This window comes from Prionailurus viverrinus, chromosome A1 (assembly GCF_022837055.1).
Source record: "Prionailurus viverrinus isolate Anna chromosome A1, UM_Priviv_1.0, whole genome shotgun sequence".
In the NCBI taxonomy this organism is placed as follows: Eukaryota; Metazoa; Chordata; class Mammalia; order Carnivora; family Felidae; genus Prionailurus; species Prionailurus viverrinus.
Window position 1 is genome coordinate 117,132,489 of NC_062561.1, and position 16,126 is coordinate 117,148,614.

The window sequence follows — 16,126 nt, forward strand, 5'->3', positions numbered from 1 at the left end:
GCATTCTATCGTAATCTTTTCCATATTGCTACATAGTCTCTATATTTATAACTCTTCTGTTAAGTTAATGACCCATAATATTCACTTATTAAATTGAACTTTTGACTTGCTTTTCATTTTTCACTATTATAAATACTGGTAAGATTTAATACCTACATGTGCATAACCTTTTTTCTTTTGAATAATTTCATATATTGATTTTAACTTTAAAAATATATTGCCCATTCCATGCTTTTGCTGTCTGTGGAAAGACATTTTAATGTTAATACCAGTTCTTTTCTTGGTTAATAAGAAGCGGTACTTGTTCTTTATATAAAATGCGGCAAGTATGGGAAAGTATAGTAAATTTGCTAATTAAAACCTATAAGTAAATTGTGATTTCAGGCCTTACTATATAAGCCAGAGTGGGGGAAACAGGACATAGTCAAAAATAAGAAGTGAGTAAAGCAGGCAGATCAGTGCGAATCCTGAGGAAAAGTGACTGATGATTTTTACTAGCTGAACCTTGCAAGGCAGTAGTTTCTCTCTTGTCCTCCCTTCTTTGCTGCCACCTCCTAGCATGTGTTTTGGACTGTACTGATTTCCTCCATTGGCTTGCAGACGGAAGACTTTGCACTCCCCTTCTATTCCTGGCATCCCATAATTGTGTTCCTGATACCTAGATTTGCTAGTTGTTTAAGTTAAATGAATATTTTGGTGTGTGGGGGCTGGCTGAGAACCTTCATTTGGGGGCAACTATTTTTACCTTCAGTTTTAAATAAAGATATACAAGTCAACCTTTGGAACACAGATTGAACAAACCCCTATGCTTTGTTAGATTTTGGAGCCTAACTTTTGCCACAGTTTAAGGTTTTGATATTACAGTTTTTAAAGAAGAGCTTAAAAGCTACTGTTTCCCGTTCATTAAAATATCTCGTACCAGAATCAGCATATTAATTTTGGTATTATAAAAATTTGGGGCTCCTGGGTGGCGCAGTCGGTTAAGCGTCCGACTTCAGCCAGGTCACGATCTCGCGGTCCGTGAGTTCGAGCCCCGCGTCGGGCTCTGGGCTGACGGCTCGGAGCCTGGAGCCTGTTTCGGATTCTGTGTCTCCCTCTCTCTCTGCCCCTCCCCCGTTCATGCTCTGTCTCTCTCTGTCCCCAAAATAAATAAAAAACGTTGAAAAAATTAAAAAAAAAAATTTAATGCAACAATTTGGTTTTCTTATATTGTAGCCTGAGATTAAACTGAAAAGTTTTAGGGCTTTTTATTCTAAATGTTTAGTAGATATAATTGAGGGCTTAATGTTAAAGGAAATCTAGAAATTTTCTTATTTACTGCTTTAAAAACATTCTCAGCCAGAGCTGATGGCATACTTGAGCATTTTCAGGTAGATCCTCCAAAATATGTGCATGTTCTAATTTGAAACTTAGTTATTTGAAACATCACTTTTCCTAGTTTAAAAAAATATTTTAAATTAAAAATTTTTATGGGTATTTCTAGTAAAAAAGGACATTAATATTTCATCATATTCATCCATATCAATTTGTGGATTGGTATGTAGCTTGTCTAGCTTTTTCATAATTGAATACGTTTGAATAATCTATTTAAAACCTAGACTTTTTATTATCCTTAAATAGGCCACTTAAAATGTTCTTTTTGAAAATCAAAAATTAAATGAAAAATCATCCATTGATTCCAGAATTTTTTGAAAATTCTTCCTGTTTAACAAGGAGAATCATTTTAACTACCGTAAAAGTAGAGAAATCTCTGAACAGATCATCTAATCCATATCTTCCTGGTGTTTGTGTTTCTTATTACCACAGTAATGGGAATAATTGTATATTGAAATATACAATGTTTTCTTTTTCTGCATACCATCTTTGTTTATTGGGCCCATGTTTGTGTTTAGTATTTGATGTGATTACAGGTATATGATGTAAACCCATTGTAAGAAAGTTTATATTAAAACACATTAGCATTACTTAAAATTTAAAAGAAATATTTTTTTAAAAACTGCCCTTGGAAACTACGTAATCTTGTTTCTCTGAAAAGAAATTTTTATATTATTCATGTCCTGGCACATTTATTACCTAACTCTTTGATCAGAAATTACTAATAACACCATTTAATAACTGAAATTGACTAACTCCTCTAGTCTTTTTGACACTGCTCTGGTATCCTACATTATTACTCTAGGCCATTCTCCCCGACTACTGGTCGTTAGACCAGAAGGCAGAGTTTTAGTATTTCATACTTGTTCTCATCTCTGTAGCTATCCAGCTTCAGCTAAAGCACTTAGGGCTTTATTTGTTTTACCACAGTCTTCCCATTACTATTACTTTTCATGTTTAAGGTGGAGAATTTGCGCTGTTAACTATGCAATAGTATAATTTGATTATAAAACTCTGCTTCTTTTTTTTCCTCTTGGCTTGCTTTTAATTTTGACTTTGTGTTAGCTAATATGTCAGAGGTGTTTTGATTTGGTGTTTATGTTTTTCAAACCATTTGTGAAGATGATAGAATCTTTTTCTTTTCATCATGACATGTTCATTTCAGTATTAAAACTTTGACACATTTGTAAGATATAAGTTGTAATTGTCATCTGTAGAATTTCCTTCACGTGTATTTGCCACCAAGGCCAACTTTGGAATGGGAAAAAGAGTGATATATAAATCAGGTAAATAAGTATTTCTTTCTTGTCTCCAGCTCCTTGGCCTTTCATTTCTAGAAGAGTTATATCATAGTATAACTGATCAGTAAGTTCTGAACTCAAGGAGTACTTCCTATAATAAACAACTAATACAGCTAATAGGAACTGTAAGTACATTCTAGTTATGTTCATATAAAGAGATTTAGTGACCCAACTCAGCATTTTATAGGCCAGCATTGCTATTCAAAAGTAGAACTTACTCTAGGAAGAAGTACCTATGGAAGGCATCCTATAATCCTGTATCTGACTGGAGGTCTAATGAGTAACAAAGTCTACTCTTAGTTGTTTAAAAAGAACTATGCTATGGAACATTAGAGAGTGCATATAAGTTTTCATTATAGCCATCAAGTCACTGATACAATAAGCAAACACTTGCCTCAATCTTCTCGTTTGTAAAATGAAATTTAGTATTATTTTCTGAACTCTTGTACCAAGTCATGTAAATCTTCTTTCTTTGGCTCTGCTGGGTGTTGTTGGGCAAATCACTTAAATTCTCTAGGTTTCTTTGTTTCTCTTCCTCCTCCTCCTCCTCCTCCTCCTCTTCCTCCTCCTCCTCCTTCTCTTCCTCCTCCTCCTCCTCCTCCTCCTCCTCCTCCTCCTCCTATTCTTCTTTTCCTTTTTTTATGAGGAGTGTAGACCAGATGATCTTTAACAACCTGGCTTAAGAAATCTAATTTTCTGTGGCGCCTGGGTGGGTCAGTTGGGTAAGCAGCTGACTTGGGCTCAGGTCGTGATCTCACAGTTGTGAGTTTGAGCCCTGCATTGGGCCCTCTGCTGTTAACACAGAGCCTGCTTCAGATCCTTTGTCTCCCTCTCTCTCTTCCCCTTCCCTGCACTCACTCTCCCTCAAAAATAAATAAACATTAATTTTGTGATTTCTGAAGAGCAAGTGAACTACCTATTTGGAGGAATTAGATGGACTAGATGATCTTCAGTGGTTTGTTAGTCCAAGAATGTATAAAGTGCTATGAAATCCTTAAAGAAAATGAATTTTTTTAAGTTTATTTATTTTGAGAGTAAAAGAGGGCGCATGTGCATGTGCATTGCATGTAAGCCGGGGAGGAGCAGAGAGAGAGAAAGGGAGAGAATTCTCCACAGTCTCTGCATTGTCAGTGCGGAGCCTGATGTGGGGCTCGAACCCACAAACCGTGAGGTCATGACCTAAGCCAAAGTTGAAGCTTAACCAACTGAGCCACCCAGATGCCCCAAAGAAAATGAATTTTCAAGATTATAAACCGTCACTGGTAATGGTGATAAGTGTTATATAAATTATTCTCTCTCTTAAAATATTTATATATATTAGATGTATCTTGAATTACCTTCAACATTATTTTTGTTGTTAATTTTAATTAATAGCAGATTTAACTTGTCATAACATATTGTATAGATTATCTTACTAGATAAAAGCTATTAATCCCTAAAATACACAATTAACTTAGACTATGCCAATGAAGCAAAATCTGGCATTATAATGATAAATCATTATTTCTTTGACCCTAAGTCTTTTATCAATATTTTATCCTAAAAGCTGTTAAAGAAATAGGAAGAATTTCCTTGACGTGGATTTTTGTTTTAAGTAAGCTATTTGCTCAAGAATAGAAGTCTTTCCAGTTATCTTTGGAATTATTCAATTATAAATACTTTCTTTTTTTCTTACAGTTGACGTTTATTTCAAATAGCAAGATAAACTTGTGTTACATCTTCTCATCTTATATACCTTAAAACTTTTCAAAATGTCCTCTGCATAGGATTCTTTTTTACAGCTTTGGCTTTCAAGTATATGTAGACATTGTTCAATGAGAGACAAAGGATTTAGAATACCATTTTACTTTAAGATATTTGCCACCTTGAAGATAAGGGATGGAAGGAAAGGATACCAAGGACATGAGAAAGAACATGGTTTTTTTGTTATGCTCACAATGAACCTGTTTTAGAAGAAATAAATAAATAGAACCAACCTAAAGAAGTGTGGTAGGTACACAGCCTTGCTAATTATGATATCTCTGCTGTACTGAGGAGTAGTTGGTCCTGGGCCAATCAGTTATTTTCCTCATTATTGTGGCTAAATTATTGTATAACTAAAGTTTATAATTGATTGAAAAATTTGTTTCTTAGTTTTAAATAGGTGATTTCTTTATAGGGTTCAAAATTCACAAAATATAAGTGTCCCATAGGCACTTAGTTTCCATTGACAATCAATACTGTTCATTTCCTGTATCCTTCCAGAGATATTTTATGTGTGTATGATGAAAAGTCACATATGTTGACGGAAATAGTCATCACTGTTCAATGCTTTGTATAAATTCTTTATTGAGATACAATTTTGTTTTTTTTTATAAATTAAAAAAAAATTTTTAATGTTTATTTTTGAGAGAGAAGACAGAGCATGAGTAGGGGAGAGGCAGAGAGAGAGAAAGACACAGAATCAGAAGCAGACTCCAGGCTCTGAACTTTTAGGACAGAGCCTGTTGCAGGACTTGAAGTCATGAACTGTGAGATTGTGACCTGAACCAAAGTTCGATGCTTAACTGACTGAGCCACCCATGCACCCTTGTTTTTTATTGCATTGATTTTCTCTGTAGTTTTGACCATAGCTTTTAAGGGTTTTTAATATATTAATAAAAATTGAAGCCCTTTTGCACTGATGAGGAAATTCGGCACTTTGAATATGTCATAATGGTCTATCACTAATTTTCATCCCTAACCATGAAGTAGACTGTCTGACTCTTTTTGCTTTCCTTGGATTGTATTTTACCAGCCAAAGAATCTTTTTCAAGCATTTTTTTAGAATAGTTGAAACTGAGTGTTTTGAACATAGATATGTTAACACTCTCCAGTTCTCAGTCTCTTGGAAATGAGATTTGATATGGAGTTCGTCAAAAGAAAAAGTTTTGAAGGATTAATTTGTTACCTATATTAAATATGAATAGAAATGTGAACCAGTTCCTCTTTCATAATTTTTTTTTTATTTAAGCAATATGTTGTGTGTCCTTCTAGACATTTCTATACCCTCCAAGCATATATAGAGTCCACGTATGTGAGCTATAGGTCTTTTTTTATATGAACAGATTTGTTATCACATAGACTGTTCTGTAACTTTTTTCTTAAAATATTTTTCTCTGGTGGTTCCTACAGATTTCTCATTCTTTTTCACAGATACCCAGTGTTCTATATAATTTATCGACCATGTATTTATTCATAAACTTCTGGGTTATTACAGTTTTTTAATTATTGTAAGTTGTGCTACACTAAATACTGCTAAACATATTTACGTATCTTTGCTGCTTTTGTGAATGTATATATAGGGATAAATCCCTAGAAATGAAATTACTGGTTATCAGAGGGTCCACATCTAAGATTTTGATAGCTGCTGCCAAATTGTTAAAAAATGCTGAACCAGGGGCGCCTGGGTGGCGCAGTCGGTTAAGCGTCCGACTTCAGCCAGGTCACGATCTCGCGGTCCGTGAGTTCGAGCCCCGCGTCAGGCTCTGGGCTGATGGCTCGGAGCCTGCAGCCTGTTTCCGACTCTGTGTCTCCCTCTCTCTCTGCCCCTCCCCCGTTCATGCTCTGTCTCTCTCTGTCCCAAAAATAAATAAAAACGTTGAAAAAAATGCTGAACCAGTCTATATCGCTGTTAACAGTTGAAATCTGATTCTCCACATTCTTATAAACATGAATTCGAGTTCTTTGTTTCTTCCTTCCTTCTTTCCTTCCTTCCTTTCCTCCCTTTCTTCCCTTCCCCATTCTTTTCTTCTTCCCTTTTCTTCTTCCCTTTTCTTTTCTTTCTTGCTTGCTTGCTTGCTTGCTTGATGGTTTAATTTTCTAATCTCTGATCATAACCCCCATGTTTATTTTATCTAAAAAAATCTTTTTGTGTTCCAAGTAGCCCTATGAGCTGCTCATTAATTGCTCCCAAAGCTTTTGTGAACTGTTGAAGCCTGGTATAAAGTTACTTTCTGAAAAACTATTCAGACATCATTTACAAATGCAAATTTTGAAATAGTTTGTTAATTTCTTTAACAAAATGATTTTTTTAAAACCTCAAATATTCAGACAATATTGACTCCATTTTTCTTTCTTTTTTTTTTAAGTTTATATATTTATTTTGAGAGAGAGAAAGAGAGAGAGAGAGAGAGAGAGAGAGAGAGAGAGAGAGAGAGATTGGGGCAGGTGCAGAGAGAGAGGGAGAGAGAATCCCATGCTATCAGCATGGAGCCTGACTTGGGGCTTGAACTCGTGAGCTGTGAAATCATGACCTGAGCTGAAATCAAGAGTCGGATGCTTAACTGACTGAGCCACCCAGGCACCACTTGACTCCATTCTAAAAGAGGAAAATAATGTATCTTCTACCATAGGATTTGCATGAGTTATTTTATTTTTGCATTGTCATAGTTTTATAACATTTATATTTACAATCCATTTTATGACCCAGTTTCTCATAGTTGTTTAACTTTAACTGTATGTTTAGAGGATTTAGTGTTTGCCTTACTACTTTTTCATAGCATGTAGCTTCTTAATTCCTGAGTTCCTAATCTTGACTCACCTTTTGGCTAGCTGATACTGGTACTTTGATTTGAAATTACTCTCTTCCCCCTCAAAAAAGGAGTTTACAGGTACTTGCATTTTTAAGACTACTGTATGTTGTATTTATAAATGAATGTAGCCATATAGCAAATTCTTGAACTGCTTCTTTTTTCTCCTCAAAATTTTAAGCCCTCTATTCTCTCTTCTGGTACTGAATATTTCCAAAGCTTGCTAGAATATTCCCTATTATATGTAAGTAAACTTTCTTCTGCCTGGATTATCATAAGAGTCTTTCATTATACTTTTAAACCTCTGTGACTTCATCACAATATGTCTTGGTGTTTATTATTTTATAGTAGTTTTTTCCTGGAAATTAGTGAGTGCTTTCTGTCTGAAGATTTTGGGTCATTCCCTCAGGTCTTCCCCTCTTCCCCCTCCTTCAGTTTTCTTCTGTTATATCCTTCTATGCTCCTTTTTCTATTCTGTTTTCTTCTGGGATATTTATTATTTGTATAATGGATATTTCTTGTTCTTATTATCTTTGTGGCCAATTCATTTCTTTCTTCTTTTCGTTTGCGTTGTTTCTTTCTTAAGCCCATCCTCCAGGTCACTTTTTTTCTTGTGCTTCTGTGTGGTTTTCATGGTTTCATTATTTCATTATTACTTAGTTTCTTTGGTTCTTCCAACTTACTTTTAAATCTCTTGCTGCTGTATCATTTTGTTCAAGTTTTTTAATTAAGAGTTCAGGTTCTCTTTATTTGGAAGTATAGAGATTATTTGGCTAAAATTTTATTGTTTGCATTTTTGTGAGAATTTCTCAATAGGTTCTCTGTTGGATACTTTGTACTTATTATTTATATTTGAGTGAGGCTTGCTATTTGTTGAAAATCATATGACAGTAGGGGAGGGAGAGAAAGTGAGCCTTAAGAGTCAGCTTCTTCAAGTCCTGTAGTTGTCTCAGCATACTTTCTCACCACATCTCTACCATAGGAGCACACATCCCCTTAGGTAAGCCTACCACCCAAGTAAGAGGCAGAGGTGACTTAAGAAGTAAAGCTTTCTTTAGGCCATGTTTCTTTTATTTGGAGACTTAGTTAACCCTGGTTGTTGACTGCAAGGCTTATTACACTTTCTTCTATTGTATCCCTGTCTTACCTTCAAGTACTTTCTCTCTGTCATGAGTCTAGATCGAGAGAAAATAGGTCTGTTCCATCTCTCAAGTCCTTTGGAGGTTCCTGTTGTAGTTGAAAAGTGTGAGCACCAAATGCATTTATAATTGGAGAGAAAGCTATATAACTATTTAGTCATCTTCTAGTATTTTCCTTACTTTTTCTCCCAACTTTTGATATTCCCAAATCACTTGATTTAATTATTCTCCTTGGTTAGATACTAAGACACTGCTGTTGATTCTGTGGCTCTAGTTGTATTTGAGGACAAAGGCACGAGTTCAAGAAATTCAGCAGAATTATATCTGCATGTGTTAAAGTTTATATTAAAGTTATTTTGTAGAGAACCACATCATACCCTTAAAATAAAATCATAGTCGGCTTCTGAGATTATGGTCTCTATAGATGAGACTCCTTTTAGTTGAAGATCCTGAGTTTACAAAACCCAGCACCTGAAATACCAGTCACAAGGTCTTCATGGCCAAATGTGATTTTCATTTTTGGAATAAGATCCGTGAGTTCTTCTTTTTCCTTTCACAGGACAAGCAGGAGGACATGAAGACTATTTTGGAGGGCATAGATCCGGCCAAGCATCAGGTGAGGGAGGCCTTTGATGCTTGTAAGCTACTACATAAAGAATAGATGTTATAGGTAACCAGAACTCTGGATATCTGAATTCCAGCCAAGAAGTTCCAGGACCTTGCTGGGTGACAAAAGAAATCCTCTTCAATTGAAAAAGATTATGAAGTTCCAATAAAAAGAGTTTTATGTTACTAGTAGTTTGCTTCCTTAGTATTCTTTTTATGTGGTATTCCTAAGAAATCTTAGGTGAAAATAGATTTTCTTATTCAGATACTTCTTTTGCATTCTTCCTTACTGGGACATTTAACATACTCCAGAGAGAAAGTCTCAGTTACCAAATCCTTTGCTTTCAACTTTTTTCATCAAAAATTCAAAACTCAGATAGATGCAGGGAGATATGTTAGACTTTTTTATATAATCCTCAAACAAACAAAAAAATTAGTTTAGTGAAACATTGACTCTATTATTCATGCCGTTAATTTCTATAAAGTTAAAATTATTTTCATAAAATTGTCCCCTGTAATATCATTCTGAAATTGGTTTTTAAGAAGGTGAATGTGTAAGCAAACTTTTCTTTTGAGAAAATGTGTTAAATTTGTACTGATGATTTTAAGCAAATTTAGTATCCATTTTAATGCAGAGAGATTTGTTTAAACTAAGGAGCAGTGCTTAATTTTAAAATTCAGAATAAATTGTGATTGTATCACAATTAGCTTAGACCTTCTAAAATAAACTTCCTAGTATCAAGCTGCTCTTAGTCACAATGCTTATTAAACATCTTCATTATTGGCTTATTGAGTACGAAGTTGTTATATTCATTCTATTTTGAAAAAAGTAAATATATTTCACAGAATATTATGTGAAATTACGAATTTTAGTTGTATACTATCTTAGGCTCCGATCAAGAATGTAAAGCTAAGTGTTATTTCAGATGAAGTATTTCTTTCTCCCTAGATTTATTATAGGAAATCTGATTATAAGTCTCTCTCTCTGGCTGTAAGTCTCAAAACTTGAGATGCTTTTTTTAAAATGAGGTTTGTGGCCCACCTTTTAGAAGTTGAAAGTTAGCAGATCCGAAATGGGGAATCTGCATTATAAATGATATCCCAGGAGATTCTGATGACAAGTTTTCCATATTCCACACTTTGAGACATTGCTAGAGTCCATAGATTATTCTGTATCACTGCTGAGTTCTGTTCCTTTTCCATCTTGGCTTTATAATCCATCCTTCTTCCTCCATCCAAACTGAGAAGTTTGGTTTTTCTCTTTGTTATTTGTGATTTTTAGAAACTGAGCTAAACACAAGCCCTAGACTAGTGCCTCAATCTTTTTTGCATTTCATGTTCTCCTGAGGGATATGAATAAGATAAGTAACAGCACATCGCTCAGGTAATAATTAAAATAACAGTGGTGGATTGAAAGAACATACCCCCCAGGGAAGTCCATCAGAATCCTCTAGTACATATATGGTATAAAACAGTCTCCCTCACTTCCCTGTGATTCTGGTCCTTCCCTTGACAATGTCCTCCTCCAAACTCCAAGAAGTGCTGCCTCTGTGATATAATTACAATCCTTAGATGTATACCTTGGATATCCATGGCTGTGAGTTTAAAGGAAATCACTTATTTACAAAAATAATAAAGTTTATTTTCAATTAAATTTTGTTATCTAAGCCCAAATGGGGAAAAAAAAAAAACAAAAAAAAACAAAAAACTACGCCTTTTTTCTCCTAGTGCTTATTCATCAGAACCAGAACTTTGCAGTGTATTTTTCACGGATAAGATTTTAGGGGACTTATCAGTTCTAATTATTCATTTATCAGTATATTTCAACCATGAGTGATTAGCTACCTTAATTAACTTTAAATATGACTTCCCACTTTTTAACTATTAACTTTTTATTAAAGAATAACGTATACATATTTTTTTAGTTTAACTGTTGAAAGCTGGAAAACTTTTACCTATTTTTTTCTTGGTCGAAAACTATTTGTGAAATACACAAAACTCCTAATACATTTTTTTAAAGGCCAAGTTCTCTCTGTCTAGGTTATTGTGTGTTTAATGAGTCCTTTTCAGCTATTTCAAGCTTGTTTAAATATAGGTGTAAATGACTTCCAGTCAAGAAGGTAAAGTCAGTGTTGGTCTGTTTTGAAACCTCTCTGCTCTCTGTCGTTTTCAAGTCCATAGATACAAGTAAAATATGGGAGCTATATTAGACTAAAAATATGTAGTTATATTAGAAACAAGATTTTAAAAGTCTGGAGTCTGGACTAGAAATGGATCATGGCCCCACAGCTGAAGCTGTAGGCCCGAGGAAAATTAAGAGTAAAAAAACCAAAACAAAATGGGGTGGGAGGGGTTGGGGACTGGCATGTCAGTTTCTGTAGGGACATAGGGACCGAATGCATAATAGACAGGCCAGCAGATCTACTCTGCTAGATTGAAGCAAGGAACTGGACCTTATTGCCCTACCTATGAACAAAGATGGAAAAAAAAATAAACCCTCCAAGCAACTGCCATTGGTTGCGATTAGAAATTATCTACTTGTTCTTGGTAGAATGAGGATGCAAACATAACACTCTAAATAAGAACTGGGAGGCCACTGGTTTTTGATTTAGTGAGCAGAACTGAAATTACTCCATAAGACTGGAAATTTAAGTTGCCAGTGAAAGATCTACTTTTGAAATGGACTTTAAGGACCAGATTCAGGCAAGTTTCAAACCATCTGATAATAAGGGATAAACCTATGGATGGAAATAAAAGAAACAACTCCCACGCAAAATGAGCTTTTCAAACAAAAAAATTATGGCATTCAAGACCAAATCTACATCAAGAGATAGTCAAAATGCAAACAAACAAAAAGTTAGCACAGCAGCAGAATACAAGCCCGGGCAATTGAAAGAAAAGACTTTAAACATGCTTATTTTAAGCTATAACCAATAGTCATAAAACAGTGTGAAAAAATGAAATGAAAGCCAGTAATTATGAATTAACAGACAGGTATGAAATAAAAAATTTAAACTTTGGGGAGAAAGTTGTGGAAATAAAAATTCAACATATGTTAAGTAGTATATTGGACATGCTGAATAAAAAAAATGAGTGAATCTGATGATAAAACAAGAAATAAGATATAGGATAAAGATAAAGAAATGGGAAATATGAAAGAGAAACGGAGAGAAAGGGTAGATTGAGACGCTCTACCACACATCTCTTTGAAGTTCCTGAATGAGAGGATAGAGATGCAAACAAAGCAGAGGCAATGTTTGAAGAGCTAATGGTAGAGAATCTTCTGGAATTGAAGTTAGACATGAATCCTTGGTTGAAAAATCAATCACTAAGCAGAACAAATGAAGCTGTAGAATTTGAAAGATAAAGAACAGTATCTTAAAAGCTACTAGAGGAAAAAAATGCGTTACTTCAAAGGAACAACGATCAAACTTTGACAGCAGACTCTCATCAACAGTAGTAATCACAGAAGACAATGGGAAGTAATATCCTCCACATACCAAGAAAAAAAAATAGAGTTCTGTATTCAGCCACTATTCCAGAGAAGGAAAAATAAGCTTATTTTAAGATCTACAAAGAATAAAAGAGCTTATCACCTCAGATCCTTGCCAAAAGAACTACTAAAAGATATGTACATCAATAAGGAGAGAAATATATCCTGGAGGAAGGCGTGGGATGCAAGAAGCTACGGTAAGCAAAGAAATTAGTGAAACATATTATAAATAAAAATTTATAAATACAAAACCCAAATTTTTATGCTTAAAACCAAAGTAATACTAAAATTCTAGGCAGCAATAGCATGAAATTCAGAAGGATGTGTTAGAAGGTGGAAAGGCCACACTAGAGCCCCTGTGTTGTTCAAGAGAAGAGGATCAGGTACTGAAAAACTTGACTTTTTTTTTTTTTTAAACATATCAGTAATCAGAACAAACGTAAACCTATTGGACACAGCTGTTAAAGGCAGAGATTTTGAATTAGATGAATAATACCAAAATCTAGCAAATTCTGTTTTCGGGGGATAAATCTAAAGACAGTGATAGAGAAAGGTAGACAAAGTGATGGAAAAAGTATGTAAGGCAGTATTAATACCAGATGAAGTAGAATTTTAAGTAAAAAGCATTTTTAGAGATAAATGCTCCCAACTGATCATAACAATCAGTTACTAATCAGTAACTAGCGATCTTCTAAGTAAAATAGAAAATTGCAAAGTTACAAGAAAAATAAGTCTACATTTGTGGTGATAGGATGTTTTCCATACACTTCTGTATGAAACTGATCAAATAGACAAAACAATTGTTAAGAATAGAAAACTCAAGTTTTCTTTTTTTTAATAGTTTTTTTTTTTTTTTTTTTTTTTTTTAATTAGAGTGACAGAGAGGGTGGAAGAGGAGCAGCTGGAGAGAGAGAGAGATTGAGAGAGAGGGAGAGAGAATTTTAAGTAGGCTCCACACTCAGTGTAGAGCCTGACATGGGGCTTGATCTCATGACCCTGGGATCATAACCTGAGCCAAACCAAGATTCAAACACTCAACTGACTGAGCCACCCAGGTGCCCCAAATTTGGTCTTGTAAGTAAAGAGCTAACATTGTTTCCACTATATATGCTATATATTCTTTAACAACACATGGAACACGTATAAAAATTGTCCATGTTTTATGCCACAAAAAGTCTTTAAAACAAACTTACTAGTCATATGGGCTACATTTCTTTGGTCTCTATTGCTTTAAAATTACAAATCAACAATAAAAACTTTTTAAAAATCCCATACACCTGTAAAATGAAGAAAGATACTTTTACATAGTGCATGGGTTAGAGACAATCACAGTTATAATCATAGTAAAAATTACAAAGAAGTTATCACAAAAACTACACATCAAAACTTAGGTAAGAGGATACAGCTAAAGTGGTCCTTAGAAGGAAATTTTTTATATTATATAAAATGAAAGTAAATGAGGCTAATAAAAAACAACAGGATAAACAAGAAAGGAATAAAGATAAAAGCAAAATTTATAGAATAGAAAACAACAAAAAATAGGGATAAAAAAGGAAAAATAGGGAAAAAAAGCAAAATTAAAAGCTGATTTAACAACAAAACACAACTACTGAAATAGATAAAATAAGGCAGACTATTTTTTTTTAAGGGGGAAAGGCACAGGTAAATGATAGAAACTTAAAGGTAGTTATAACTATATGATACATTAGAGATCTTTAAAATGTATAAGGCAGTCAGTCATATGAACAGTGAATAAGTTTGAATGCTGACATGAGATAAGTACTGATTTTTTTCTGTGAGTATGTAAATTATCAAAATTGACTCATGAACAGGAAACCTCAATAGAACAATAAGTGTTACACATTGAATTCAGTAGTTTAAAATCTAATCCAATGAAGGTAAGAAACCAGATGGATTTATAGGTGAGTTTACCAAATGTTCAAGGAACAAATGAACTCTTTATTATTCTAGCTATTCCCCAAAACAGAGAAAGAAGCAATATTACAATGTCAATATTAAGTTTATAACCTTGGAAAATAATTTTCTGTGTTTATGAGGGAAAAATAATCATAATTTATATGTTAAAGTTTGATTGATCTTGAACAAATATTGGCTGTGCTAACAAACCCAACATTCATAAGTAAGTAGTATATATTACTTTGATTCCTATTTTGGGAGGGGGGCAAAGACTTTTTTTAAGTTTATCTATTTATTTTGAGAGAAGCAGAGTGTGAGTGGGGGAGGGGCAGAGAAAGAGGGAGAATTTCAAGTAGGCTCCATGCTGTCAGCACAGAGCCCACACAGGAAACAGAGAACATGACTTGAGCCAAAATCAAGAGTAGGATGCTTAACTGGCTGAACTACCCAGATACCCCAATTCCTATTCTATTTTTATTATTATTATTATTTTAAGTTTATCTTAAAATAAAGTTTATCTTTTGAGAGAGGGCATGAGTAGGGTAGTGACAGAGAGAGAGAACCCAAGGCAGGCTCCCCACCGTCAGCACACAGCCCAATGGGGGGCTAGAACTCTCAAACTCTGAGATCATGACCTAAGCTGAAATCAAGAATCGGATGCTTAACCAATTGAACCACTGAGGTGCTCCCTGCCCCATTCCTATTTTAAAAGAAAGATTTAATGGTCAGGTGTTTTGGGGCAAATGATATATGTTGTGGGATTTACAGTATTGATTTTAGATGTGAAATATTATAATGCCTTATAAAGTTGGGGCATTGTTTTATCAACCATTTTCTCAAACATAATAATGTTTCTCAAAACCAAAAAGTACATGTATGTATATTTATAGGGAGGAAAATAAAACAGGCATCTTTTCACACCTTTCATTTCAGAAATTTGGTTAGTATGTTGAATTTTGGAATTTGACTTGGGGTGAGGATCTTGGGACTGTACTTTTGTGATTTCTTATCCTTTAACAGCTGTAGTAATGTTTGATATATGCAGACCTAACAGTTATTTTAAAAGTTTATTTTAAAGGAGGGCTTTCAAAATCTTTTGTCTTTGCCATTATTCACAGGACCTTGTTATGCTGATGGGTGTCATTGCTAGGCTTAAGAGATAAGAAAGAAAAAAAAAGGAAAAGGAAAAGTGATGTTATTATTGCCCACCCATGTTCTAGTAACAATGTATTATCAAATGCAGATAATGAATGTCTTACTCTGAGTTTAGCTACTACTCTTAATTTCTTGTCAAATTAACTTTTCTTTCTCTTATTTACCTAGTAGAAAATTAAAACTTCAAACCTCAGTACTATGAAAGGGAAGATTTGAGAGGTCAGTTACACTTAGGTTCCTTCTCGGTAAACCTTATTGAAACACGTCATTGTTTTAGACATTAGGTATATAATGGTAAGCAAAAATGGATGTGATTACTATGCTCATGGAGCTTACAATTTAGTGGCAGAGACATGTTAGCCAAATAGTTATACAAACTAATATATGATTGAAAGATGAAGGAGCGGTTCATATAGCTACGTCCATATAGATGGTCCCCATTTATAATGGTTCACCTAGGATTTTTCAACTTTACAAAGATGCAAAAGCAATATGCAATTGCAATATTGCAATATGCAATAAGCAGTATGCATTCAGTAGAAAGCATTCGAATTTTGAATTTTGACCTATTTCTGGGCTGGCATTATTTGG

At 34.2% G+C, this 16,126-nt stretch overlaps 1 protein-coding gene across 5 annotated transcripts in view; it reads left to right on the top strand.

Moving 5' to 3' along the window:
* The window catches only part of ANKHD1 (ankyrin repeat and KH domain containing 1), a 132,944-nt gene that overhangs the window by 67,144 nt on the left and 49,674 nt on the right, over positions 1–16,126 (top strand). For 2 of the 5 annotated variants that reach the window (XM_047860564.1, XM_047860556.1), the window contains exon 11: positions 8,924–8,980. The exons of 2 other annotated variants lie outside the window; for them this stretch is intronic. In XM_047860564.1, the coding sequence (XP_047716520.1) occupies positions 8,924–8,980 (57 nt within the window). Of the gene's footprint in view, positions 1–8,923; positions 9,131–16,126 lie in introns of those variants that run through there. One more of the 5 variants, XM_047860588.1, reaches the window with a different exon arrangement.